Genomic DNA, 27,184 nt, shown 5'->3' with positions numbered 1-27,184 from the left:
GTGTATTTTTAAGTGGCTTCTTAGATACAACATTTGTTTCACCTTAGACTTCTTGAAGTATGTTTTATTCCTATAAAGTTTCACATTTAAGTACAAGAAGGAAAAATTTTAGATCTGTGTCTGTTTCAGCAGCCACTGGCCACGTGTAGCTACTTGCCCACATTCGGGTGCTGGTAAGCCACATGTGGAGTGTGGCCCCAGATGCCAGTACCGCAGCCTGCTTTCATGCTGCGCAGGCTCTGCTCTCGACTGCAGAAAGGGGTTTTTAAGCTTTTTCAATTTGTTGAGTTATTTAGGGAGCAGGGGGGATAGTGATTTACATTGTGCCTACACATTGGAAAAATAAATATTGACTTGTTTACTTAAATTGAACAACCACTACAGCTGAAAAACATGAGCTTTTAAAAAATACATCTAACCCTAATCTTTAGTATTTGACTGACTTTCTTGTAAAAGATTCAGGGGTAGATGACGTTGGACAGATTTGGCCTCCTCAAGAACGGCCTATGTATTGTGCTTTGACTTCAGAATTCTTTCATGAGATGGTTTAACAAGGAGCGACCGAAAGATTGTAAGCAGGGCAGTGATGGATCAAATTTGCATTCTAATAAAACCACTGTGTGGCTCAGAGTAGCAGGGACTGAGACTGGGGACTGTGGTGATAGACCAGGAAAGAGCTGTGAGGGTCTCACCTGGTGCAGGGGCAGGAGGAGGGGCAGCTGCGAGAGAAAATAGGGTTACAGTCATCCCATTCTTGGCATCTCTGACTTCTGAGGGAGGCGAGGTCCATGCTCTGCAGCAGAGCAGGATTTTTAGGGGAAATGGAAGGGGCTCTCAGATAGCCGAACCAGAAACGTCTCTGGGATGGTTCAGAGCTGTGGAGCGAGGACAGGGAAGGGGCGCAGATGACTGAGCTGTAGTGACGGATGGCAGCGCTGAGGGAGAGCATGTCAGACAAGAGGGCTGAATATTTTCAGACATTTTCAGCACGTTATAAATAGCTACGTTGTGGGGAAAACCACATTTTTTACAACTCTGATCCTGGCTTTGCCAAACTGAGGGTCCTGACCTCCCAGAGACTCACCCCTGCTTGTTTCTTTACTTCCCTTCATAGTTTTGGGATAAGCCTGAGGAAGCTTCTGGAAGAAGTCTGTTTCTTGATAAACTATAGCGTTTTGATACATTTCCGGAGTACTTTTTCGTAGACAAATGTTTAAGGTTATTGCAGTTGTAAGAAGTGTGTTTCTATGTTCTAAAGTTGTTGTGTTGTTATTTCTATAGTCTTATGATTGATCTTATTGAAGTTGAGAAGGAGCGCCTTTTAGATGAAGTAAGTTTTCTTTGAGTATTATTCTATTTCATGAGCATTGACAGACCTGCTGGTCCCCCACACAATGTTCTGAGAACTTAGGCCTTTTAATAATGGCAAAGTGAAAAGAAGTAAGTTTAACAGCCCAATCAGATAGTGTGTATTGTGTGCCCACCATATGCTAGAAGTTCAGAAGAGTACAAGCACAAACCGACCATTTCAGACATGTGCTCTCCTTTGGGAGTCCAGGCAGAGACCTGTGAGAAGCTTCCCAAAAATGGGCTTTTTAAAGATAGCTGGAGTTAGTAACAGAGCTAACACAGTGCGGTCAGTGAGAGGTTGTCACGTGAAAGCCGCCTATAGGGCAGTGGGAGTTTACAACAAGCAGACACTACTTCAAGCACGATATTGCTGTCAGAATAAGAAGTATGAAAAAAGAAAATTTTGAGGTGGCTTCTAAAAGATGGGTATAATTGGGATGAGTAGGGCATAATTAACCAAGTAAGTGTTGAGATCCACTGCTTTCAAAGTAACGCATTTTCTTATGCACTCCCCAGGGCAGTCTCTTAACACTGAGTGTTTGGGGATTATCTTCGATGAATTGCTTTGTGGTGTTTAAGCTGAAACACGTGTACACTATTTTATTAAGTAGTACATAGTGGTGAATAAAGACACAAACATATTAACCTTCTTTGATAATGAAATTCAGTATTTGGGATCAATGTTATATTACCTCCTGGCCCATAAATTCTGTTGAAGTCCATACATAGAAGCCTGACAGTGCCAGACAGTACTAGAAGACATTTGAATCCTTGTGTGTAAGTTAGGGATGAAAATGGTATTGACTCCAGAGTGGTGGCAGTGCTGGGCGAGTTCCAGCGCACTGCTCTTGTCATCCTCTGGGGCCATCAGCTCATTCGAAGGGAAAAGCAAAACATGGTAGGACTCCGTCCTTCAGCATTAATCAGGAGCTGTCGGTGCCTCACAGTGAGCAGCTTGTGACATTGGTGGAAACTGCTTGACTGGAAAGGTTGACTCAGGAGAACTTTTGTGAACGTTCACGTTCTCTCTTCAGTGGTTCACCCTGGACGAGGTTCCCAGAGGAAAGCTGCACTTGAAACTGGAGTGGCTCACATTAATGCCAAATGCTTCAAACCTCGACAAGGTGCTGTGAAGTATTTCCCATGACAACAACCACCCCTCATAGCTAAGATTAGTATCTTTAGGTTGCGTTTCTACTTGGCTTAGAAAAATGGCAGCAATAATTTTGATTAAATTAAGTAAGTCACTGCAGTCACATCAGGGGTAAATTAAAGATAATGGAATTTTTTTTTTTTTAAAGAAAGATGTACAGGTCATTCCCACCTGTTTTATGAGATCTTCATATTTTGTGCTTGATAGAGTATGGGGGTTTGGAGAGCCACAGATCACCTGTGCTTTATTTAATTGATTCATATAGATTCTTGTCATTAAAATATATTTATTGTGTTCTTTCTCTCTGTGTTGCATGTATCGGATGGTTTATTTCCCCACCTTCCTTCTTTTCTTGAGCATTACAGACCGAATCAGGGAGAAATAGTCTAAAATCCTGTGGAAATACACCTGCTGAGGCTTTTTGTCCTTTCTCATAGGTGCTAACAGACATCAGGGCTGACAAAGACCAAGCCAATGATGGTCTTTCCTCTTCATTGCTGATTTTGTATTTGGATTCAGCAAGGAACCTTCCGGTAGGTAATGCCATGGGAGCTCCCTTGGGTGCTCCTTTCCTGGTAGCAGATCTTGCTGCATTCACCCACACTGTGTCACTGGTTACTGTTCCTCTGTTTTCACTTCACTCCCACCTGGGAGAGCAGCACGGGGGAGGGAGCGATCAGCATGTATTTGCTTCATGAGTATAATTTCGGTTTATACATCTTACGGATTTATCCAGGACGTTAAGAATTATTTTTACTCTGACATGTTTTATGAAGAAATCTCCATTACATAGGAAAAGAATGTGCCTGGTAGTTAGGGAAGAAGATATTCTATAGAAAATCACTAATTATTAAAATAGAGTGACCTAAAGATGGAAATTGTCTGTTTGGCATGGGAATAAAATGAAGCAGCTCTGCCTACAAGCCCAGAGTCCCTCCTGGCTGTAGCGTGGTAGGACGACAGACGGGCAGGCTGGGAGAGCAGGGCCTCTGAGTGGAGCCTCAGGTGGTCAGTCATACTCAGCTCCTACAGCCCACAGCAAGTGCTCCTACTCATTTGCATCAGAACTGCTTTGCTCTTAGAAAAAACTGAAGTACAGCCTTTGTAGGTAATGACTAAAATTGGGGGGAAGAAAAATCATACTATTTCCATTCGTGTGAAGCCTGCTGTGATCCTCCACCACCGTACTTTAAACCCACTATTTAGGATAATGTGATCATTTTAGACACATATATTGTTTTGATCATATTTTTTTTTAGTGCCAGTTCACTTATTCAAGAGATGGCCATTCTTATTTGGTGAAAGAAAGACTACAGATACAGGCTGTCTTCCTCCCGAAGTTATAATAAATTCTCATCCATCCAAGTGCATTTGCATGTAGTCTCCCTGTGTCCTCCCCTTGTTGGCATCTACTTGGCGGAGACAGACAAGGAAGCCAAGTGATCACTGCCCTTCACAGTTTGCATCTGAGTGTCTCATGTTGGACTGTGCCTAGCCTCACCTCACCACAGCTAGACTGTTTCCTTTGTCCCATGAAATACACACCCTAGTTTCACTAATGCCTTTGAGGGTTTTACAGTGGTGCTTTACTTGCACTTAGCTCAAAAGCAAATAAAGGTACTTTGTGCATCTCTATCTTTTATTTAAAGTCATTTTTGTTATACTGGGAAGATATAGTTGAACACTCTGTGTAATTGTATATAATTGTACTCTTTCTTTCAGTGAAGGTTTTTTGACTGACTTTTAACTTCGCAAATTCTTATTTTTCTTAAAGTGTTAACCTTAACCTTTTGGCCAATCTTTCAGTTAGAACTCTGTGACTTTTTCTGTTACAATTTCAACTTGGGGACAGTTACTTTGTTACTATTTAACCTTCCTACAGAATTTCTCAATACAGTAGAACTTTTTTTGTTTTTAATCACAGTAATGTTTGGTATAAAGTCTTTTATAATCCCTGATGGAAGTGAATTTGTTGCATATTTTAGGATACAAAGAATAGTATTAGTGAATTGGCAAGAAGGAATTAGGCCTCTTTCGAACTGTGTATTTTGTCACGTTAAATTGAAATTTAAATAACATCACGTAAGCAAAACAAAAGCAGAAGTAAATTTATTAATTTATTAAAATGGCACTTTGTGCATGAAGTATGCTCTGGCTGTCAGAGGCAAAGGATCTTTGCAAAACCGCTGCCCTGTTGGGTGTTTATTTTAAACGGGAGCGATTGCCAACCAGTTCTCCTGCGTTTCTGCGGGATGCTTTGACTCTGCCTTTTGCACTCCTGTTTATTAGTGCTTCTTGTGCGTTCATTGACCGCAATCCACCATTCTTTGCTTTCTCCTCCTGTTTCCACTTCCCTAAGAGTATCTACGAGGGAAACTTTGGGTGTGGCTACTTAAAAGAGAGGCGAGCGTCGGGACTAGTGTTTTGTGAAAATACTACCTCAGTCTATAGAGCACTATTTGTGAGTTCTCCAGTGTTCTTTCTTCCTTTTGTTTTAATGGAGACTGCTAGAATGTGGGCTGGGACTTCTAATGCCATCTACTCGGTGGTGGAATGGTGTGGCATGCGTTTTTAACTTTCTTGCATGATTTCAGTTACTGTGTGTGTGTTTCTTTTGTGCTTGTTTTGTAAAAGTAACACTGCTGTAACCAACTTTGGTGACTACATCTGAACAAACCTGGTGAGTCATGAAGAAGCCTAACGTTCTAAACTGCTACCGGCCCATAAAAAGATAAAGATAAAAATTCTTGTGAGGAAAAAATGAAGCCATAATGATTAAAACTGATTTTCTTGTGGTTATCTCAATGTGAGATGTAAATATTTATTTGCAAGCTTTCAAAAAACTTCCTTAAATCCACTTTTCCTCCTGACAAAACACAGAAGTGTCAGAATGTGGTTTTCCTGAAAGGTGCCAACTGTGCCCGAAGGGACAGTCAGTGAAGACAGAAGTCCACCTGTTACCCTGCAAACTTACCTTCTCCCTCACTTTTTAACCAGCGCTCCTAAGGGAGAAAAAAATATATTGAGTTTATGATTCAGCTTCTTTTAAGGAACTTAATAGAATTTCCAGGAGTGGATAATTGAGCATCTCTAACCCTTATTTGGGAAGCTGATTCTGATCTCATTATGTCTGTTTCCTGGGGTCTTGCTCTGCGGCCTTGATTCCTGGTACTGTTCTTGGTGCTTTTAGCAGGTAGTGATTTTTACTTGCTTTGAGGTCAGAGAAGGTCACCAATGGCTTAGTCATTAGTCTAGAAAGTTACTCTTTCTAGACTGATTTAATCAATAACTACTGAGATCCTTAAAGTTCTTTGGCCTTTGAATCTAATAGTGGTAGTGCTTTGCATTTTTGAAGAGTTTTCATTTCTATTTCCATGTGCATTTTCAATTTATTCTTATTTTAAAAAGAAGGGGAGCAAAACTTGAAGAATAGGTATTTTGTCCCATTTTATAGCTGAGGGAAATCAAGACCCTGAAGGGTTTGGTGAGCTGTTGAGAGTCACGTAGGTAGGAAATGGTAATCTCACTCTTTGCTTGTTCCTGTTAAAGGCATTTTAAAAGTCAAAATGAGGTCACTGGTGCCCATTGGCAACCATTCTCTGTCACTTTTTCATACAATGACTTTCTGTTTCTTAGTGGAAGGTTGTATTGTAAGCTGTGTCTATAAACGACAGTGTGTACCTCCCATGCATAAACTCTGTTGGTCTACGGTAGCTTCCCTAAGTTACTTTTTCTCATTCTGTAACTGCTTTTTTTAAAGGAAATATTTCTGACCTTGTGTCAAGATTTTTTAATTGCTTTATAATATTTAGCTAAGACATTGCTAGGTTATCAAAACTACCTTTCCTCCCGCATTATCAAAATCACGTACTAGTACTGCTTAATGATTCAAATATAGGCATCAATAAAGTGTTTTATAAAATAAATTTGAATGGATTTGATTGCCTTTTTTCTTTTTTAAATCCATTGGTTTTCAGTGTGAAGTTAAATCATTGCTTTCTCAGTTTTCCCCCAAAGGCCTGAGACCGTTGGTATTTCTAATAAAGGCCAGGCACAATGGACTCTTAGCTTCTACCTACTCAGAATACTTATTTTCCAACCCTGTGTATGCATTACCACCAGTGAGGCCATCTGCAAACCCTTAGCACTACAGGACTTTCTCCTGTACTGGAAACAGCCCCTTGGCAATGTAGACCGTCAGCACTTTGCCCTCCTTCTTTTGATCAAATTTTGGGCTGAATTTGAAACTGGAACGCTCAGGGTGTTCTGTGGCTCCCAGTGGCTAAGCAGCTTTACAACCTGAGATTTACACAATAGCACACATTTGCTGAGCACCTTCCGAGGGCTCTACCTGTGTGCCTCATTTAGTGTCAGGCCCTCATGATCACTTTTCAGGTAAGAAAACTAAGACAACACATAGACTGTGAGGGACTGAGGTTAGAGACCCAAGATCACAGCTGGTCAGTAGCAGAGCTGGAGTTTGAACTCTGCTGTCTACTCCATCCTAGTTTAAAGTGAATTCATTCTCACTTCAAGTTTGTAAGTTCATAGAGCTGTCCATGGAGTTTATCTAAGATGAGTGTTCACACTGTTGCCTACTTTATACATAGAAATGCTAGCTGTATAATGTGAAGACCTTTGGGTTTGATGATGCTAGGTGCCATCTTACTTTTTAAAAGTACAGGTGGCATTACTTTAAAATCTTTAAAAACAAAGCGGGGGCACCCAGCTGGCTTAGTTGGGAGCACATGCGAGTCTTAATCTTGGGGTTGTGAGTTAAAGTCCCACACTGGGTGTAGAGACTACTTGAAAATAAAAGTCTTTAAAAGGTACAGGTCACTGTTAGTGCTTCCACTTATGGTAAACAGCCCAAGGGTGGAAGGTGCAGTAACATCCAGGGCTCATAGTGGGCTTGTATGAGTGCACCGGTGTGATCTGGCCTGTCTCTCCTGCAAGCCTGTGCAGCTTCCCACGACCTCACAGTGCTCCTCTAGCACCTGCACCATGGCCTCTCCTGTGTTGCTTTCACTGATGCATGTTAGAATAGTATGTGCACTTGGCCTAGATTACATCTATCCAAAGTGAGCTTCAGAAAAGGTTCTTATGACACCTGAAGATTGTCAGTCCTCACACCTCAGCGCAGTGGTCCCAGCCTCACCTGTCCAGGCTCCTGCTAGAGTCCAGTCTGGTGGGTCCCGTATTTTTGAAGCTCCACAGACCACCTCAATGATCTGGCCTTTATGTCACATTAATTCCTTTTGGCCAAATGTTTTTATCTTCTCATCTGGAGCAGCCTGCCATGGCCACAGGAGGCAGGGAAGCTAGTGGTCCATCTTTCTTCGTTATGAAATCTGCTGTTTAATGAAAACATAATAAAAGCAGTTTGTCATAGGAAGGTAATTACAACTAACATGATAAAATCTTTAATCTTAAATGTTAGTCCTTGAAGGAGCTTGTGAAACAAATCAGTCTTGCCCTCTTGAAGGCAAGAAAGTAATGAATTTTTTTAAAAAGTCAATAAAAGTAGAACAATAAAACCCATAATAATAGAACTTTAAAGCCAGGACAGACTTTTGAAATGATGTGATCAGCTTCTGCATTTGATGCTTCGGAGAGAATGGGAGTGAAGTAGAGAAGGCCCACCCCTGCTGTGGTTTTGCACAAAGAAGGTAAATCTCCGAAGGAAGTAAAGTAGCATCTGCTAGGCTAGGGTATGAGCTGACTTGAGAGCAATTTGGGCATATACAGCCCATTCGTTTGTAGTTTAGGTAAAGCCTGTATTGTATATACGGTTGATATTTTAGGGGTTTATTCAAGTAAAGGATAGTAAATAGAACCCTTTCTTAAAGTGTCACTCCTGGGTTTTTCAAATCTCAAAGACAAGAGGGCTGGGAGTATAAAAAGAACAATAATCCCAAAGGATCGTAGTAATCCTAGAGGAAATGTGTTTCGATATTTACAAAGGCTTATTCTAAGATAAAAACTTGGGCATAAAGAATTTTATGTGCTAAAAATGAGTTCTACTGGTTTTTTGTGTCATTCTTGTTGGTGATTTTCATTTAAAGATTTTTTTTTGTTCTCATAAATTTTCATGTCATTAACCTTACATAAACTCCTCATTGCATGTTTTATTAACCCTTGGTATATTCATTTTCTTCTGACTTGAAAGAGTAACCCATTAGAATTTAACCCTGATGTCTTGAAGAAGTCTGCAGTTCAGAAAGCTTTAAAGGTAAACTAATAGCTTCCCTTTGAAAAGTTAATTGAAACATATTGAAAGAGATGATGCTTTTTAACTCTTGTGGGTCTATTGACAAATTGCGTCCCTACTAATGTAGTCATCAGTTGTCTAGTTAGAGGGATCCTTTTTGTTACCCAAGGATTAGTAGTTAGAAGAATTTGTCAAGTTTGAAGATAAATTTTATAAAGTACCAATACGGTAAATTAGACTTCTGTCTTATTGGTCTTAGGCAGCAGTATCTAAGATGGTTTTAAATCATCTGCATTTTAATTGGATTTGAATTTGTGAAAATGGTGAGATAGAAGGTTTATTTAAAAACTCAACCGGTTTCTAGATTATGATTTCAAGACATTTCTTCCTTGTGCACTGTGACTATCCGTGTAGAAATCACCTCTTCCAATATGCTGAGTTAGGGCCATTTTTTAGTCGGTGACCTCATGGCTTTTGGTGCTGCTGGGTTTGGGTGACAGATCTTTCGAGAAGCTTTAAATTTCATTAAATGAGGTATATTGAAAACTAAGCTCCACTCCCTAAAACAACATGAACATGTATTTTCTGGCTAAATTGTTAACTTTTCTGTGACTTAATGGCGTTTTATTATTTTTTCTCTGATTTCTTTGAACATTTTAGGCTTAAATATTTGGGGAGGGGTGGATTAAATGTTAATTGTTTTAAGAAAATTCTATCCAAAGGGATCAGGAATGTTTTTTTATCACTTCATGTAGGAAAATAAGTTCAATTTTAAAAGTGAGGAAGACAAACAATGTCTGCTTTCTGACATAGTATTTATTAAGCCCTTACCTACCCTGAGATGAAGTGTGGCCTACCAGTGATTTACTCCTTCGCAGTACTAGTTGGCACAGCAGTTAAAATAACTGCTCCCAGAACACTGGAAGGAATTAGATCAGCAGTCTCTCCTCACCATTTCTTTGATATCTGAAGGTCATTAAGCAGCAAGACATTATGGTTGGCGTGAAGGCGACTGTCTGGGTTTGGACTGCAGTCTGGCCTACTCATCAGTGTGTGCTACAGCAGGGTGTTCAGCCCTCTGTTACTTACAGACTGGAAGTGATATGGTCTTTTTCAGAGTATCCATAAATAAGATCATGCATGTAAAAGAGCTCAGTGTAGCTATTAGTTGTTATGACATCATTATATTTAAACCTAGCTTTTTTGGTACTGTGTCCATTTTTTAGACATGAAAACCAAGGTACGAATAGATGAAATATGTAGGTCTCAATAATCATTTGAAACAGCTGAAATTTAATTCAAGACAGTCTAACTTAAAAACACTTATCTTTGGGGACGCCTGGGTGGCTCAGTCGGTTAAGCATCTGCCTTCGGCTCAGGTCATGGTCCCGGGATCCTGGGATCGAGTCCCGCATTGGGCTCCTTGCTCAGCAGGGAGCCTGCTTCTCCCTCTGCTTGTGCTCTCTCTCTCTCTCTGACAAATGAATAAATAAAAAATCTTAAAAAAACAAAAACAAAAACACTTATCTTGGGGGCACCTGGCTGGCTCAGTCAGTAGAGCATGTGACTCTTAATCACAGCATTGTGAGTTCAAGCCCCACGTTGGGCATGGAGCCTACTAAAAATAAAACGTTAAAAAAAATAAAAACTCATATTTTCATTTCACTATATATCTGACTTGTGCTCATGCATTTTGAATATTGCATCATGGTAGAAACTTAGTGATTTTACCTTATTTCATGAAATCTAAAACATCATTTAAAAATACACCATTATTTTATGTATCACAAGAAAGAAAAGTTCCTATTAAGGCTTAATAGTGTTTATGTTTATTGGAAGAATTTTTAGGCTTAGGATAAATACAGATTTTTAATACATCACACACAACAAAAGGAAAATGGAAGCAAAATAAATCAGTTAAAGCAAGAACAACTGTCTCACTATTCGGACCTGCCTAAAAACAGGTACATAAAGTTACCAACTGTAAGTTTCATTCTGTTTTCAAGGGATGTTAGAAAGTTAAAAAAAAAAAAAAAGTGTGTCTCAGAATTGATAAGGTATGATAACTCTAGGAATGGATGGCTACTTTCTCAGAGATGAGGTAACTTATATTAGCCAGGAAGCAGTTTTTGTATCAATGCAGTTGCTGTATCAGAAGCCGCTGTAGCCTAAGACAGTTTTATTTCCCTGGAAAGTAACAGAATCCGGCCCGAAGCGCTGCTGTTCAGTTTCTCCAGCCAAAGGTAGCATCATCGCAAAGGCCCCTCCTTGGAGGCCAGACTGTTACCTGGCCACACCCAACTGCAAGGGAAGTTCAGAAATAGAATTTTCATGTACAGAGGACTTGTGCTCAGGTGGAACTCCGGGCTTCCAGTATTAAAGGAAGGATTTAGGGGAAGAGTTAGTATTCTCTGCCATAGTAGTCTATAGCCTTGGGTATTTTTTTTAACAATATTTATTTCATTTTGCAGAATTTATTCTCATCAAAAAGATGAACCAGAAAATAAATTATCACAGTATGTTTGGGCCAGTAATATTTTATTCTGATAAGCATATTAATTTGATGCCTACTTCTGTCATTGCTGCAGTGTTGAGGATTGACTCTGAAATTATTTAAAAAACACTTTTGTGACCTTCTAATTAATTCCCACTAACACAGATATTTAACTGCATCTTCTTGTGGGGCTAAGTTATAAATAAACCTCATGTCCCATATATGTTGTGTTTTACTATGTTCTATCACCTGTCTGCTAAAGTATGCTTGTTACCATTTTTTTCTTATTCCTGAATTTTTCTCATATTTATATCTGCTTAATTTAATGCAATTCTAGATTGATGTTTATTCTTCCAGTCAGAATTACTTAGGAGCTGGTAAGCAAGATTTGATATCTGATAGCTACATGTTTGCACAGAACGTACTAAGTTAAAAACATGAAGACATCTCTGATACTTTGTAGTATTTTTATTATTTCAACCAGGGGACTGTTCTGAATTGTACATTTCTACGTTTGCCCTTCCTCATGCTTTTCTGTTTCCGTTCGCTGCACTTATTCATCTTCTTATGTGTGTAAGATAAATTTTGAGAGCTGGAATTAGCATTAAATCTTTTTGGAAGATTTCATTTTTCCAAAGTAACTTGCTTTAAAAATAAAAGACCTTAGCATTTAAAAATCATATACAAACAGGAATTTTCTTAATTTATCTCATGGTAGATATAATTTTGCTTTGGGATATGCTCAGCAATTATTTTCCGATTAAATTCTTCCCAGATATTCCCTGTAACTGAAGTATCAAAAATAAATAAAAATGACTATTAATATGAGCCAGTAATCTCCTTTTTAGTAAGCCCCATTTCAAGATGTATGCTTACTTATTTTGTCTGGTTTTGTTTTTGGATAGTCAGGGAAGAAAATAAACAGCAATCCAAACCCTCTTGTCCAGATGTCAGTTGGACACAAGGCCCAGGAGAGCAAGGTAAGATTCTGACTAGTTTCCTGTGATGTCACTGTCACCAGTTTTAGATGAGAACGGTCAGCTGGCTGATGGTATAGGCGTGAGATCATTGATTTCCATATCTTTCTCTTCCACTCATAGATAGCCATACTTCTTTATTGGGTAACAAATATATTGTTCATTTTTAAAAATAATGCTAAAAAATATAATATGCTTTTTGCTTGATTTCATGGATAAATGACATGGGATAAATTTCTAAGTTTCCTTTGAAAGCTCTGTAAATATTTTGTTTGAAAGATAACCAACAGTCCTTAAAACTCAACAAACACAATTCTATTCAAGAATTGAGAGGCATTACTGTTGCTGTAATGTCTTCCACTTTCTTAACATAAGAAAAGCATTTCAGGAATTATTTAAAGTTATAGGCCACTGTTCACTTTTAAATGCTCACAGTTTAGGAAGCTTCATGACTTACCAGCATTATGTAGAGGGAGAGGTAGAACAGAGGGCAGACGAGGTCTTGTCATTGGGATGGGCATACAGTTGGGGTTTCCCTGACCCACTTTGGACCATCTCCGTCTTTGAACACTGTCACAATTAATATATAATAGCACATGCTCAGTAAATAAATGTCTTGGAATTTAATTAAAGTCATCCTAAGCACAGTAAATGAATAAACAAAGTCTTAGTAGCTCTTTTCCACGTAAAATATCACAAAGTTGATATCTGGTCATTTCTTTCAGATTCGGTACAAAACCAATGAACCTGTGTGGGAGGAAAACTTCACCTTCTTCATTCACAATCCCAAGCGCCAGGACCTCGAAGTCGAGGTATTTTATTTGCATTTTTTAATAGAATTGTAGAAATATAACGAACATACAAGTCGCTGCACAGATTTAAAGAGTACACTTTATGGGACTCATCATCATCATCGATAAATCTTTGTCAGACTTATCCCTAAGTATTTCATGCTTTTTGATATGTAATTTTTTTTCAATTTTCAACTTTTGATGGTTGTTTCTAGTATCTAGAAATGCAACTGACTTTTGTATATTGATATTGTACTTGGTTATTCTCAGCTTTTTATGGATACTTTAGGATTGCCTTCTATATGGAAGTCAGGTTTTCTGCTAATGATGTTACTTCTACTTCTGTGTCTCCAGTTTGGGTACCTTTCACTTCCTTTTCTTGCCTTGTTGCCCTGCCGTGGCCTTGCCACCTCTGCAGTGAGTAGACATCTTTGCCTCCTTCCCGCTCCTAAGGGGAGAGCCTCAGGATTTCACCATTAAGTCTGTTGTTTTCAGAAGTTTCCTTCTACTCCAACTACTAACTAGTTTGCTCAGTGTTTTTTTCATGGATGCGTGTTGAATTTTCTCAAAGGCTTTTGTACAGCTATTGAGATGATCATATAGCTTTTTCTTTTATGTTTGTAAATATGGTAAAATATATTGTTGATTTTCAAATGTTAAACCTTGCAAACCTTTATTTGGGGTCAAACTCCACTTGGTCATGATGAGGTATCCTTTTTATGTGTTTAATTTAACTTGGTAAAATTTTGTGATGAATTTTTGTATCTTAGTCATGAAGGATACTATTTGTAAGTTTGTTTTCCTGTAATGCTAGTTTTTGTATCAGGGTAATGCTGTCCTCATAGAAGGATTTGGGGAGTGTTCTCTCCTGGGCATTTTTCTAGAAGAGTTTATGTAGAATTGGGTTTTTTCCTCACGTGCTTGGAGAATTCCACCAGTGAAGCCATCTTGGCCTGTAGTTTTATAAGAAGGCATTTAAATACAAATTAATTTCCAATAATATAGATCTGTCTAGGTTATCTATTTTTTCTTGATGATTTTTTTTATTTATGACTTTCAGGGAATTCATCCATTTCATCTAAATTGTTGAATTTCTTGGCACAACATTATTCAGAATATCCCTTTAATGTCCCAGAAAGATGTCCCCTTTCTTGTTCCTGATATTGGTAATTTTCCTGTTCCCTCTATTTCTCCTGATCAGTGTGGCAAAGGGTTTATCAGTTTTATTTTCTTAAAGGACTATCTTCTGTTGTTTCTGATGAAAAGTCTGCTGTTGTTAAAGTTTAGAAAATTTTTGGCCAGTACTTGCTCAAATTTTTTCCTGCCTCAAGTGTCTCTTCTGTTGTCAATCCCATCCTGTGTGTTTTTCATCTCAGACATATTTTTCATCTTAGAAGTAAACATTTGGATCTTTTTCTCTTCCATGTCTTTCCTCTACCTTCTCGTGTTTAGTGTGTGAGAGTTTTTGGTACCTTGTTACTCATTCTGTCATCTGTATAATTGCTGGATCTGCTTCTGTGAATTACTTTCCCTCATCTTGGGTCATATATTCCTGCTGCTTTGGTTGCCTGGTCATTTTTCATTATGAATTTTACATTATTGAGTGCTGGGTTTTTGTATTCCTTCAAATATTTTGGAGCTTTGTTCTCATTTGCAAGTAAGTAACTTGGACACTGAGCCTTTCAAGGTTTGATTTAAGTTTTGTTAGGCAGGCCCGACAGCGTTCAATCTTGGGATCCTGTGGCCTTGCTAGTCTGCCCTACTGTTATGAGATTTCTCCTCCCTCTTTGGAATGGATACTCTCTGCAGCCCTTTGTGCTCTGGGAATTTTCCCCTGCTCCTCCTGGGGCATCTTTCCTGGCCTCAGGTAGTTGGCTCCCTCATGTGCTGATTGGCTGAAGATGAGGGGTCTTCAGAGGCCTCTAGCTCTCTTTGGAACCTCCTGCTCCCTGCTTTCTTCACCCTTCCTCACTCAGGGCAACCCCTCACATCTCTCTGGGGTCCTCATGCCAGAAGCATGGCCTGGACACCAGCTAGGCAGGAAATAGTTGTCAGGCTCACCTCACTTGGTTTCCATGCTCTCAGGGCACTCCTGTGTCCAGTGTCTCACGTTGTCCAGCCCAGAACCCATCATCCCGAACATTTTGTCTGGTTCTTAAGCTAACATGGGTGATAAATTTAGGTCTGGCTCCTCCATCGTAGCCAGAAGTAGAAGTCCTCTGCATGTTTGAACATATATAATATATATAAATTACATACTTGGGAGGAATCCGAGCTTCTTGAATGCACACCTGTTACTCTCAGTGGTCATATATTCCGCCCTCCTGTCACATGAGCTTCAAGGAAAGCGCCAAATGGATCGCGCAGCTTGTGCGCTCGTTCCCGTTGCCAGCATGCTAACCGTGCACAACCCTAGTTCTCTCCCCTTTTTCTTGGTTATGTCCTATTTCCCAGCATTCAGTCTTTGAGAAGTTTAAGGGCCTTCATTTTCGGTCTGGCTTGTACAACTCTGACTTCGTTCCCCAGCCTCTTGAGATCGTGAGGTCCGAGAGGGCATGTCCTGCAGTGGGGTTAGGGTTAGCTCCTTGACTGCCAGTCGTGCCCAGCCTGGTCCATTATTCTGTGTTAGCTGTTTTATATTTCTACATTCTGTTTTATACAGAATATGTATGTTTAGCTAATTATTGTATTTTGTATTTGTCTAGCTAATTTTTTCTTCATAAATCGCACTATTTTTCAAATAATTACAGGATCTTTAACTTTATTATTTTTTTAAGATTTTATTTATTTAAGGGACTCCTGGGTGGCTCAGTTGGTTAAGTGTCTTGCCTTCGGCTCAAGTCGTGATCTCAGGGTCCTGGGATGGAGCCCCACAGCTGGCTCCCTGCTCAGCGGGTAGTCTGCTTGTTCCTCTGCCCCTCCCCCCTGCTCGTGCACACATGCGCTCACTCTCTCTCTCAAATAAATAAAATCTTTTTAAAAATGCTTTTGTGATTACAGTTTAAAAAGAAATAAGCAATCAGGCTTTTAAGTGTTCATGTTTAGTTAGGGTCTTTGACCACTTACTTTCATATAGCCCATGAAATCTCCAGAATTCTTACTCTATTTGGTTAAACTATTTTGTATTCCTGGGACGCCTGGATGGTTCAGTCAATGGAGCATGCAACTCATGATAGGGTCATGAGTTCAAGCCCCACATTGGGCATGGGGCCTACTTTAAAAATAAGAATATGTTTAAAAAAACAAAAGACTTTTTGTATTACAATAATTTAACAGGAATAGTACGTGTTACAGAAGTAATGCTGAAGGTTATTATTCAGGAGACAGAAATTGCCATGCATTTAAAGTGGATACTATAAATTTTCAAAACAACCAGATAGATTTTGAATAGGGACTGCTTAAAAGGCACTTAGAAGGGGCGCCTGGGGGGCTCAGTCATTTAAGCATTTTTCCTTCGACTCAGGTCATGATCTCGGGGTCCTGGGATCAAGCCCCGCGTCGGGCTCCCTGCTCATCAGGAAGCCTGCTTCTCCCTCTCCCTCAGCTGCTCCCCCTGCTTGTGCTCTGTCTCTGTCAAATAAATAAATGAAATCTTTTTAAAAAATAAAAGGCACTTAGAAATGTTTTTCTCGGGGCGCCTGGGTGGCTCAGATGGTTGAGCGTCTGCCTTCGGCTCAGGTCATGGTCCCAGCGTCCTGGGATCGAGTCCCGCGTCGGGCTCCCCGCTCCTTGGGAGCCTGCTTCTCCCTCTGCCTCTCTCTCTCTCTCTCTCTCTCTCTGTCTCTCATGAATAAATAAAAATCTTTAACAAAAAAAAAAGTAATGTTTTTCTCCATAAACAAGTATCACCAGTAGAAACTTGATAGACGCATCACCATGAATGTGTATTGTCACCATTTTCACAGAATTTAAGACGTGTCTTCCTAATCTTCACATCTGTGTAGACTGCTGCCTCTCAACTCAGGGTTCTAATGGATTCCTAAAACACAGTGCTCGTTTTGTGCTCATAACTGTGTGGTGAGGAGGTGACAGGCATATGGGGCTTGAACACACTGTAACCTCACTCATCACAGTTCTGAGGGTGTCCATTGTGTCAGTCATTTATGAGAACCCTACCCAGAGATGGCAGAAGTGTTTTTTTTAAAGACTGGAATTTGGACATTTATATGCTTTCTGTCTTTACCTTCAGAGCTAAGTGTGTTCTGTCGTGTGTCCCTCAGGTCAAAGATGAACAGCATCAGTGTTCTCTGGGGCATCTGAAGATCCCTCTCAGTCAGCTGCTTACCAGCGATGACATGACCATGAACCAACGATTCCAACTCAGTAATTCAGGTCCCAACAGCACTCTGAAGATGAAGATCGCTCTCAGGGTACTGTAGTCTTCTGCAGCACATGCAGGAGTGGACAGGGTAACGGGCAGCACTGCCGACGCTCGTGGCACTGCTCCAGAGTGTGGCAGAGGGCATGGGGCACTCGTCTGGGGAGCAAGGAAACCACTGCTGACGGTTTCCAGGTGACTAAGGGAGAGCTGATTGAGGCCTGGACTCAGATCTCTGCCCAAGTTGGTATTTCCAGATTGCTTGAGCAGGCCAAATTAAATTTTCAAAGGTCATTCAGGAGAGAAAATTTAATAAAATTCTACAAGGTGGTAGAAATTACAAACCAAAATTTTTTTGTCTAAAATAGACAGTGATTCTTGTGAGTGTCTAAGGAAATGTTCAAAATTAATAATTAAGTTGGCAAACAGATGAAAAATGCTAAAACTCACTGATTTTTAAAATGCAAATTAAAAAGAACCCACTTTTTAAAAAATTAAAGCAAACTTAGTGGAGGGTGCATTGTACATGGTCTCTTTGCACTTGGTCCCAACTCTGGGGATCGGCACAGTTTCTCCAGAAAGGCCTGCAGTGTCTCCAGGCCATAAGCGATAGAGCCCCTTGAACCAAGAACCTTTTCTCTGCAAGTCTGACTTTCAGGAGGAAGACACAGTGCAGAGAGACCATGAACATGAAGATGTTTTCTGCAGCTTTATTTTATAAAAGCGGGAAAAGGTGACACTGATACAGTAACCCCAGGGTTCAGGGTTTGTGCAGTACAGGCTCTGCTCAGTGGAGTATTGCACACCTTGACACTATAGATGAAAGCCAGCAAAGCAAAGGGTCCACGTGCTCACACAAGCTGAGGAGCGTGAGGCCTGCTCCTGCATCAAGGCTGCTGTGTGTGGTGGCCCCCTGGAGAGGGTGTCCTCGCCTCTCATCCTTTCTCGGGGGCACTCGGCTCAGGCTCTCCCAGCAATGACTTCACCCCACAACTGTGCAGGAATGCGTGCAAATGGAAGAGGCTGAAGAGAACACACAGATGCGACATTCACATCATGGAAGTGATACTTTGATTCATTAGACTTTGCTTTTTCTAAACTGACTGTAATATGGCGTTATTTTAATAATAGAGTAGCTGAACATACACTAGACTGTTTATAGTGTTTTGTGCCGACTTTTAAAGAAACATTTGCAAATGAATAAATCTGAAGCCATTCAGGGAGCAGGCTGTTCTAGTGTCCCTGATTTTAACTTCATGTTTATTTCCACCTCTAGGTACTCCAACTCGAAAAGCAAGAAAGGTCTCCAGACCACCAACATTCAGCTCAAGTAAAGCGACCCTCTGTTTCTAAAGAAGGGAGGAAAATATCGGTGAGACCTCAGATGTCTGCATCGCCAGGCTCTGGTGACAGCAGCACAGCCCCGTGCACGCCAGTAATCGGGAGCAGTGATAAGCCTGGTGTGGAAGAGAGAGCCCAGCCTGTGGAGGCCAGCCCCCAGGGGCCACGAGACCTGGGCAGAAGCTCCTCCAGCCTTCAGGCCAGTGCCACCTGCTCGCCCAGCCACATCTCCGTCAAGGAGCCCACCCCAAGCATAGCCTCAGACATATCACTGCCCATCGCCACCCAGGAACTTCGGCAGAGACTGCGGCAGCTAGAGAAGTAAGTAGACATCCCATCCCCTTTCTGTTTGTCAAATCAGAGCACACACCTTTCATGCTGCAGGGAGGGAACATCATTTTAAGTTAGTTAAAAGAACTTCACATGGCTTTGGCCTTTTGCTCACTGAGTCTTTGACTTTGAAAATAAACCTGCTGTTTTCTAGGACCTAATATTTGGCTCATTTGAGGGTCAGGAAGCAGTGGGGTCACAGGTTCCATGAATAGGAAAGATGTGAAGCCGTGGTGTGGCTGTCCTCAGACCAGGAAGGCAGGGTCTAGATCTGATGTGTTCTCTTAGCACAGCGATTGTGTGCCCTAAGAACAGGTCCTGTGTGCTCAGCGTTACGACCACTGGCCGTGGTTTTCTGGTGTTCAGATTCATAGATGTGCCCCAGGGTTCTTGAGAGAAGGAGGAAAACAGCTTACAGTTATCACAAGCTTCATATGTTAGCCTTTTCCTCCCAGCGGAAGGAGTAAACTTGCCCTTTGAAGCCGTTCTTCCTGTCTGTTGTTCTCAGAGGTGTGTTGAGGAATCGGAAGTGGAGGCAGAGATGAAATGAGTGCTCCTGGGGGTAGAGGAAGCATGCAGGTCTGTGACCCACACTCAGCATGCTTTTCTCCTCTGTACCTTCTCACGTCCACTATTTTGGAAAAAAGAAGCCAGTCCCTTCCTGCAGTTTTAAATAAGAAAGTACTTTTTATCAGGAGCCAAATTTGGGGAGTAGCTGGGTTGATCTTGGGGGACGTTGCGCTGGGGCAACTGTTGGTGGTCTTGGGAGTCTGTGCTTCAACCCCGAGAGAGAGAAAGCGAGGGGTAGTGTTTTGTCAGAGAGGCTGCCAGTAAAAATCAGAGCAAGCAACGTGTGGGGCTTTGAGAAAGCATACGTGGGTTTGGGTAGTGACGGAATTGATGTTTGTAATTAGGAGACCTCCGAGCCTCATCAGTTCTGAATGACTAAGTTATGTTGAAGCCTTACTTGAAATGTGAGTTCAGCTGGTTGATTAAGAGTCTGAAGTTCAAATTTTGTTCAAGTCCATGGGTAATTTGGTTCCTTCTTGTGCCAGTGACACACAGCCCTTCAGTTCTGAGGAGAGCTGTAACTTTCTGCTTTGCTTCCCCAGTGGGACAACCCTGGGGCAGTCGCCCCTGGGGCAGATCCAGCTGACCATCCGGCACAGCTCACAGAGAAACAAGCTCGTGGTGGTTGTGCACTCCTGCAGGTGAGCAGGGTAGCCATTACATGGGGAGCAAAATACTGAGTTCTAGCCTCACCAAACAGACGAATTTATTTCATCTTTAAAGAACAAAGTCATGAGATTGTACTGTAATCCTAGTATTCAGTGTTGTATTCTTGCTTTGTTCTCGACATTGTTTCATAAGTATTTTCTATTCATAACCATTTTGGTTGCTTTGTAATACACTCTTCAGCTGCCATCCTGGATGTTTAGATTGTCCACATGTAACATAGTGACGAACATATCTTTCTTTTTTCTTGAAATGTCTCTTTGTGATTAAATTTCCAGGAGTAAGTTTATATCAATTCAGAGGATCCAAAAAAGTTTATGGGATCATGATAGGTATTGCCAATAGTCTTTCAAGACTATTTCTGGAGCATACCAGTTGACATTGGCACCCAAAGGTACAGGTGTGCCTTTCCCACCCTACCCTCCCAATCGAGAATAGTTTATTGTGCAGTGTACTAATTTATTAAGTGTAACATGAGATGACAATGTTGCTTGAATTTGTGTTAGATTAGTGATGATAGTATGCAGCCAACTAATTATTTCCCTTTTAGGTAACTTGTCCATCTCAGTAAAAGTTATGATATAAATGCATGACATAAATATTTGGATCTTATAAAAGACTGTTAGAAACATAGGAAGTTAGAATTAGTGACATTTAGAAATATTATATAAATGGGTTCAGTTTTGTACCTGTTTATTGAGCACCTCATGTATTCTTGCTGTGAGGTAATTACTGTCATAGAGGACTCTCACCAGATAATCCCCTAATTAGATTTTCAGGTTGATCAATAAGTGCGTAATTTGAAGTGGTTTCATATCATGCTTGACTGTGTTTGGCTCAGACCAGTTGTCCTAGGAGAAGTGCAGCATGGGCTGCACAAAGGAGGTGAAAGGTTCAGGAGAGCAAAGGACAGAGAGTGGAGTGAGCAGCCTGAGCCCGCACGGAGGAGGGTGCGTGGCCTCGCTGGGGTCTCCCGGAAGGCTGCTTACCTTGGCTGTGACTCCCTCACTGGGAGAAGACAGACAGTGTAAGTACTGTGGAAAGGTAAACCAGCAGTTGCCATTTTCAAAGCAGAGCAAGGTATCAGAATGTCCCCCAAATACTGGGCTCAAGAAATGGAGGCAGAAGTCGCCTCCGCCAGCAAGTGAGCACAGGGCAAAGACAGAAGCACACTTTGCTCCTTTGTGCTTCTCAGTGGTTTAGATAAATGGGAAATCAGAACAGTGAATTTGAACGTGATGCTAATTGTCATTTTCCTAGATTCTAATATCTAGTGTTCTCTGGTTTGTGTCATAAGAAATCTCATTGCCTTCTCTGAAGATGGCTCTGACCCCTATGTCCGCATGTATTTGTTACCAGACAAGAGGAGATCAGGAAGGAGAAAAACACACGTGTCAAAGAAAACACTGAACCCCGTGTTTGACCAGAGGTATGGTGTTAACTTCGGTGGGGCGGGGCGGGGGGTGTGTGTGGAGACAGACTATTGAATCCTCAAATAAGGAAGGCTCAATCAATACTCTTGAATGACTAACGCATTCAAACCAACACTGTTGGGAAGTATCAGTGAAAAACTCCAGATTAGCACCCACAGACTTGTCAGCATAAATAAATAAATACTTTGAACTTCATCTAGAAGCACTAAACATAGTAAGTCCAAATTGTGAACATTGTGGAAGGACTCATGATTGAGGACCTTAAAGAACTTTATTTTGTGGGGTGTATCTATTGATTTTTCTGAGTTATAAATAAAAACTGAGAATTTAAAATTTTTTCTTCAGATTTTTTAAATTCTAGTTAGTGAACATACAATGTAATATTGGTTTCAGGAGTAGATTTCAGTGGTTCATCACTTATATATAACACCCAGTGCTCGATTTTACATTTTATTTTAAATAGCAGTAATAAACCTATAACATCTTAAAATATTCTTCTGAAAAACAACTAGTTTCCAAAACAATAAAAAATATATATATATAAATAAATGGCATTATTGTTTAACATTTTTGCAGATCTCTTTAATGGTTTGTCTTAATAAAGGTCCTACTGCTTCTGCTGTCAGTCTGATGTGCTCATCTCCAGAGAGGGTCTCGGGGGCCTCTGGGGGCCTCAGGTCACATTTAAATAAGTCTTAGTCTGTGCAAACTGGGTACCTTACATTACAGTCTCTGTAGCTAAAAATCCACCAGCATTTTGGGAAATAATAAAGTCAGATGGTGTCAAAGTATCTGTTGCTTGTGTTTACATTTATCTTTAAAGGGACTGGTCGTTTTATCATAACTTCATGCCAACAACTCTATCTAAACCAAGGTCATAAACTGACAGGTGTGCACCAAATCCTGGTGTGGGTGTGTTTTGACAGTGTTCTCACTTAGCCCCCAGCATTTAAGGATTCAGAGACCCCACCTGCAAGTCTGGGTTTCTAGCTGCTCCATCCAGCTCCATGGAAAGGCCGGCTGCATTCCAGCCACGTCCCTGCAGGGCCTCAGGCTCTCTGTCCGCTGGTTTACCAGAGACCCTGCCTCACGATCGCCAGACACCAGCCAGCTTTGAGGACTTGGTGTCCTGGAGGCATTTTGGTTTGTGGCATCTGACTTCAGCCATTAAAAAGTGCACTGCAGATCTGTTCGCGTCCATGAGGCTGTGTCACTTATTTCGTTCACCCAGGCGTTTTATCTAGTGTTCTGTGGTCTTTAGGCCTGGATGAGTGAACTGGTCTGGACCCTCTGCTGTGTCCTACAAACGTCCCCGGTCCCCCATCCTTACAACTACTCTAAATACAACAGCCCTCCCCACACATGAGGGAGCCACAGGCAGTAGGGCCTTTCCCATAATCAGGATGCAAGAGTCACCACGTATGTTTGGAAAATAATGGGAAAAAAATGTTTTTGAGTCTTCATGAAATGCCAGATCCAAACGCTGAACAGAACTCAATTGTGTAATAAAAAATCAACGTAACATTTGGAACTGTCTCATAAGCAGAAATATCATTTTTTAGTTATAATAAAACACAATAAAATTATGGGGAAATTTAAGGAAGGTCCTCTTTCTTCCATGTCAGCTTTGATTTCAGTGTTTCATTACCAGAGGTACAGAGGAGAACGTTGGATGTAGCAGTGAAAAACAGTGGCGGCTTCCTGTCCAAAGATAAAGGGCTTCTTGGCAAAGTAAGTTTGAAAAATATCCTTGGTCAGTTCCTATATTTTATAAACATTAAACACTTACCCAAAGTGCATTTTTTTAAAGACCATACTTAAATAAGTGGAAAGGGGTGAACTTCCTCTATAACTATGCTTATTTATAAAATAGTGGACTATGAAAGGCCATGTTGTCTAAAACCTGAGTACATTTGAAGATTATTTTTAAGTTTTCATTGTTTTTACAGATTCATATTGTTGGCATATTATTCATCTCACAAATTAGTGGCTTTATTTCTCTGAATTTATTCTAGTCTTTGTCTAAATTCACATGTAACTCTTGCGTAAAATTATATATTCTTTAATATTAAATGTACAAGAGGTCAAGTTAGGGAAGAGGAGTTTTCAATTATAGATCCCAGTTACCAGTGATCCGTCCCATCCGTGCTGCCATGAATGGCACTTGAGCCAATACCCCTGTAAATTATCTGCACCGATTCTTCTTAATAACTCAATTTTGAGACTGCTGGATACAGGGTGGAGCTCTTGGATGTGATCCACTGTATCATTCATGGGGGGGTCATCAGGGCCCAAAACACTGACAGAGCCTCAAGATAACAGAGTGGGTTCCATCCTGAGGCAGGAAGAGGTTGGAGAGGCTGGGAGGATGGTAAGGGGTGAGCAGGGGCTGCTCCACCCACTGTAACAAATGTTGTTCCACCACCAGGTGTTGGTTGGTCTGGCGTCTGAAGAACTAGCCAAGGGTTGGACCCAGTGGTGAGTGTCCCACCGCAGACGAGCCCCGTGTGTTTACTTCACAACACTCTCCCCAGTTGACCTCACGTCTGTCCCCCTCTCCCTGTGCACCCCTAGGTACGACCTCACGGAAGATGGCACAAGACCACACGTGGTGACGTAGTCCATGCCGGGCGCGAGGAGCCTGCCACAGTGTCCCCGCCCACCCTTGTGTGCTCAGAGCACACCCTCCCTCCCGCACATGTACCAATACTGTTTTTATAATTTCAGTGTATTTAGTTATATAAATCTTCATAGTTTTATAAACCATGTTGACATTTTAGGCATATTTGGCCAATATTATCATTAGATTTTGTATGTTTAATTTTCTGTAGTATTTCACCAGTTATTATAGTGTGTAATAAGGTAGCAGTTAATCACCATGTCACGTAAAGGTGTATGTCAGTTATATCTACTAGGGAGCAGACGTATGTATATTGCTTTACTGTCGCCTTGTTTTGTACACACTGAGGTACACTATGCCATGTAAATAGACTATTTTTTATAATCTCTACATGCTGGTTTGAATTCTGAAGAAAATGGATTAAGGAAATATATTTTTTTCTTCTAAAATGTATGAAATTCTTACGACAGATAATCATTTTGTCTTTGCAGGGTAAAGTTCTCAGTGACCAATTTTATGGTGTTTCTTTTTTTAAAACAGGCTGAAAATTTAAATATTAGTATTCTGCCCATCATGAATGACGGAAGTATTCAAAATATTACCAGTTTCATAAATATAAAGATGTATTATTGAGAGTTAGTTGAAGTGCTTATAAGGAAAAGTGTATAACTGAGTAATACAAAATACTAAGAGCATTGTCATGATTCATAAATCATGGTGCACTAATTTGAAATTTCTTATGTAAAATGAAATGTCTTAAGTTTATTTTTAATTGCTTGATATAACTTATTCATGAAGTAGTACACAGATACACAGTTATACTTCCTAAAATATAATACAAATTTCCAATGTTAGCACTTAGGCTATTGTGAAACCATCCGTCATGAGCTTTGTTAATTTTCAGTGTTTTCCCAGCCTGTGAAGACAGGCTCACATGCTCACCATAAAGTTTGTGGGATAGATCTGGTAAGTAGGTAGGAAGTTGTTTTAAAAACCAACAGCTCGTCATTCATTCATCGTCAGTGCGACATCATCCGTCGGACCCTGTGCGCGAGGCCATGCGCTGCTGGGACCAGAGGGTTCCAGCACGGCGGCTGTTGACTTTCAATAACCATTTCCTGAGTCTCTTCACTTGATGCCGTGACTGACCTCAGTATTGGGATATTGTGATTCTGTTTTTATTTTGGAATACTTGTTTTCTTTTTGGATTATTGTAGCATGTTTTGTATCCTCGAGTCCCAAGCCTCTTGGGGGATGAAGCTCTGCAGCAGTGTCGTGCATGTGTCCGAGAAATGTATGATGCAGATGACTTCCTCAGCCAGGAGAACATTCTATATCATGTATGCAGATACTGGGGGAATAGAACTTTGCGACTAAAATTGGAGATCTTACCATAAATCGTCTCGTGGACTCACGGACTGCTCATGTGACCAAAATACCAAAGTGCCTGTGGTGGACGCTGATTGTTATTCCTGCGCACGTCTGCCTTCCAGCAGATTTCATGTTTGTTTTCATTTACACTTGGAACCATGGGTTTGTTTATAATGGCGTCTATAGTTCACAACACATTTCATGTAACCATAAAGACAGTATAATCTCACTGTTTCCTAGTTAATGAAACTTCACTATAAACCATGTTCAATGTACAGGAGGAAGTTTATTAATATATTGATGCACACATAAACATGCACACAAAAAATTTAACTGTGGTATTTTAGTAGCATGATAAAGGCAGGTAATTACTTACTAAATCTAGTTGCCTGCCCATGGTATTAGATTTATTAAAGATTTGTTTTTTTAATTCAGTCTGTTGAAGGGCTTCTGGCATAATCTATAAAAAGAGAACCACTCACTGGTTCCATACCGATAATTTTTACCAACATCCTAAACATGTGGGTTTTGCAATCATGTGCTCACCAATAGGTACATATTTACTTTATGGAATGCTTTATTTAAGTAATGAGGCAAAATAAATACAATGAAAGGTAGAAAGCCAGTTAGCAGCATGACACGTGCCTTGTGATACAGGGACTGGGGAACCTGGAGACAGACACATCTGCAGGTTCTGAAGCCTCTGGCAGTGGGCTTCATTCTGCTTAAGAGGAAGGAGAAAGGAAAGGGACTATTCTGAAGATATAAAACGTTTCCCGATGCTATCCTGTCTTTTGTGGCAAGATGAGCATTCAATGAGAAACTCATACCCTGTGGGGAGGCTTGAGAATTACTGTCGAGGCCAGACTCCAGGATCCTGGTGATGGAGAACACTTGAGTTCTCAAAATGTTCATCACTGATTCAATAATCACTTCAGGAAAAGGGAATGTTAACTTTTCTATATTAAGCCAAACCAATGGGAGGAAAATTAAATGAATTTGAATTCTGTTAGTTTTTACATGTGGGTTGCCTATCCTGTGCCTTAAAGTATGGAAGTTTGGCGGTGTTGTTTTCAAGTTTCAGATCATAGCTGTATTCAACTTACATTCTATACTAGGAGAATTCATTCGCAGATATGCTTCATCAGGAGGTCAGCCCTTCTCCAAGAACCTAAGCTCAGTGTAGACCAGTGTGTATAAACTCTGGTCGTCACCCACTGCAAATGGAAAACAGAGGGTTTTTTTAATTATTATGATAGAATGTCCTTTTTGATCGACTAATTTTACATGACAGTGCATGTATTTATTCAATAAACTTTTATGTTCGCTAACTTGTGATTTGTTTTTCCTTTGTCTTTTGAAATGAAGTTTTTAGTGTGGGATCAAATGATTTGAAAAGCAGATATAGTACGTTATTTATCCATGCTGTGTGTGAATTCTGTCATTTCTAAAAGAACATGAGATCATTGATACTAGTCCTCTTATATTCCCATCTTTTTAGTCTTCATGCCCAAGGTGGGGCTCAAACCCACAACCCTGAGATCAGGAGTCAGATGCTC

At 40.5% G+C, this 27,184-nt stretch overlaps 1 protein-coding gene across 6 annotated transcripts in view; it reads left to right on the top strand.

Annotated features, from left to right (window-relative positions):
* ESYT2 (extended synaptotagmin 2) overlaps positions 1-26,956 on the top strand; it is an 83,396-nt gene extending 56,440 nt beyond the window's left edge. The window contains exons 11-24 of one of the 6 annotated variants that reach the window (XM_088018587.1): positions 1,282-1,330; positions 2,385-2,474; positions 2,941-3,036; positions 4,863-4,964; positions 8,673-8,735; positions 12,114-12,188; positions 12,911-12,997; positions 17,197-17,346; positions 18,571-18,956; positions 20,078-20,176; positions 21,499-21,630; positions 23,260-23,365; positions 24,063-24,112; positions 24,209-26,956. In XM_088018587.1, the coding sequence (XP_087874713.1) occupies positions 1,282-1,330; positions 2,385-2,474; positions 2,941-3,036; positions 4,863-4,964; positions 8,673-8,735; positions 12,114-12,188; positions 12,911-12,997; positions 17,197-17,346; positions 18,571-18,956; positions 20,078-20,176; positions 21,499-21,630; positions 23,260-23,365; positions 24,063-24,112; positions 24,209-24,254 (1,531 nt within the window). In that variant the 3' untranslated portion in view covers positions 24,255-26,956. Of the gene's footprint in view, positions 1-1,281; positions 1,331-2,384; positions 2,475-2,940; positions 3,037-4,862; positions 4,965-8,672; positions 8,736-12,113; positions 12,189-12,910; positions 12,998-17,196; positions 17,347-18,570; positions 18,957-20,077; positions 20,177-21,498; positions 21,631-23,259; positions 23,366-24,062; positions 24,113-24,208 lie in introns of those variants that run through there. The other 5 variants (XR_003607441.2, XM_028092375.2, XM_028092376.2 and 2 more) reach the window with 5 other exon arrangements.
* Positions 26,957-27,184: the final 228 nt, after the last annotated feature.

The sequence above is a fragment of the Eumetopias jubatus genome, unplaced genomic scaffold (assembly GCF_037043125.1).
Source record: "Eumetopias jubatus isolate StellerSeaLion01/CBP00866 unplaced genomic scaffold, mEumJub1_p1.0 scaffold_14, whole genome shotgun sequence".
NCBI classification, from domain to species: domain Eukaryota; kingdom Metazoa; phylum Chordata; class Mammalia; order Carnivora; family Otariidae; genus Eumetopias; species Eumetopias jubatus.
Note: the sequence above shows the minus strand (reverse complement) of the source record. Positions and strands in the feature narration are given on the sequence as shown.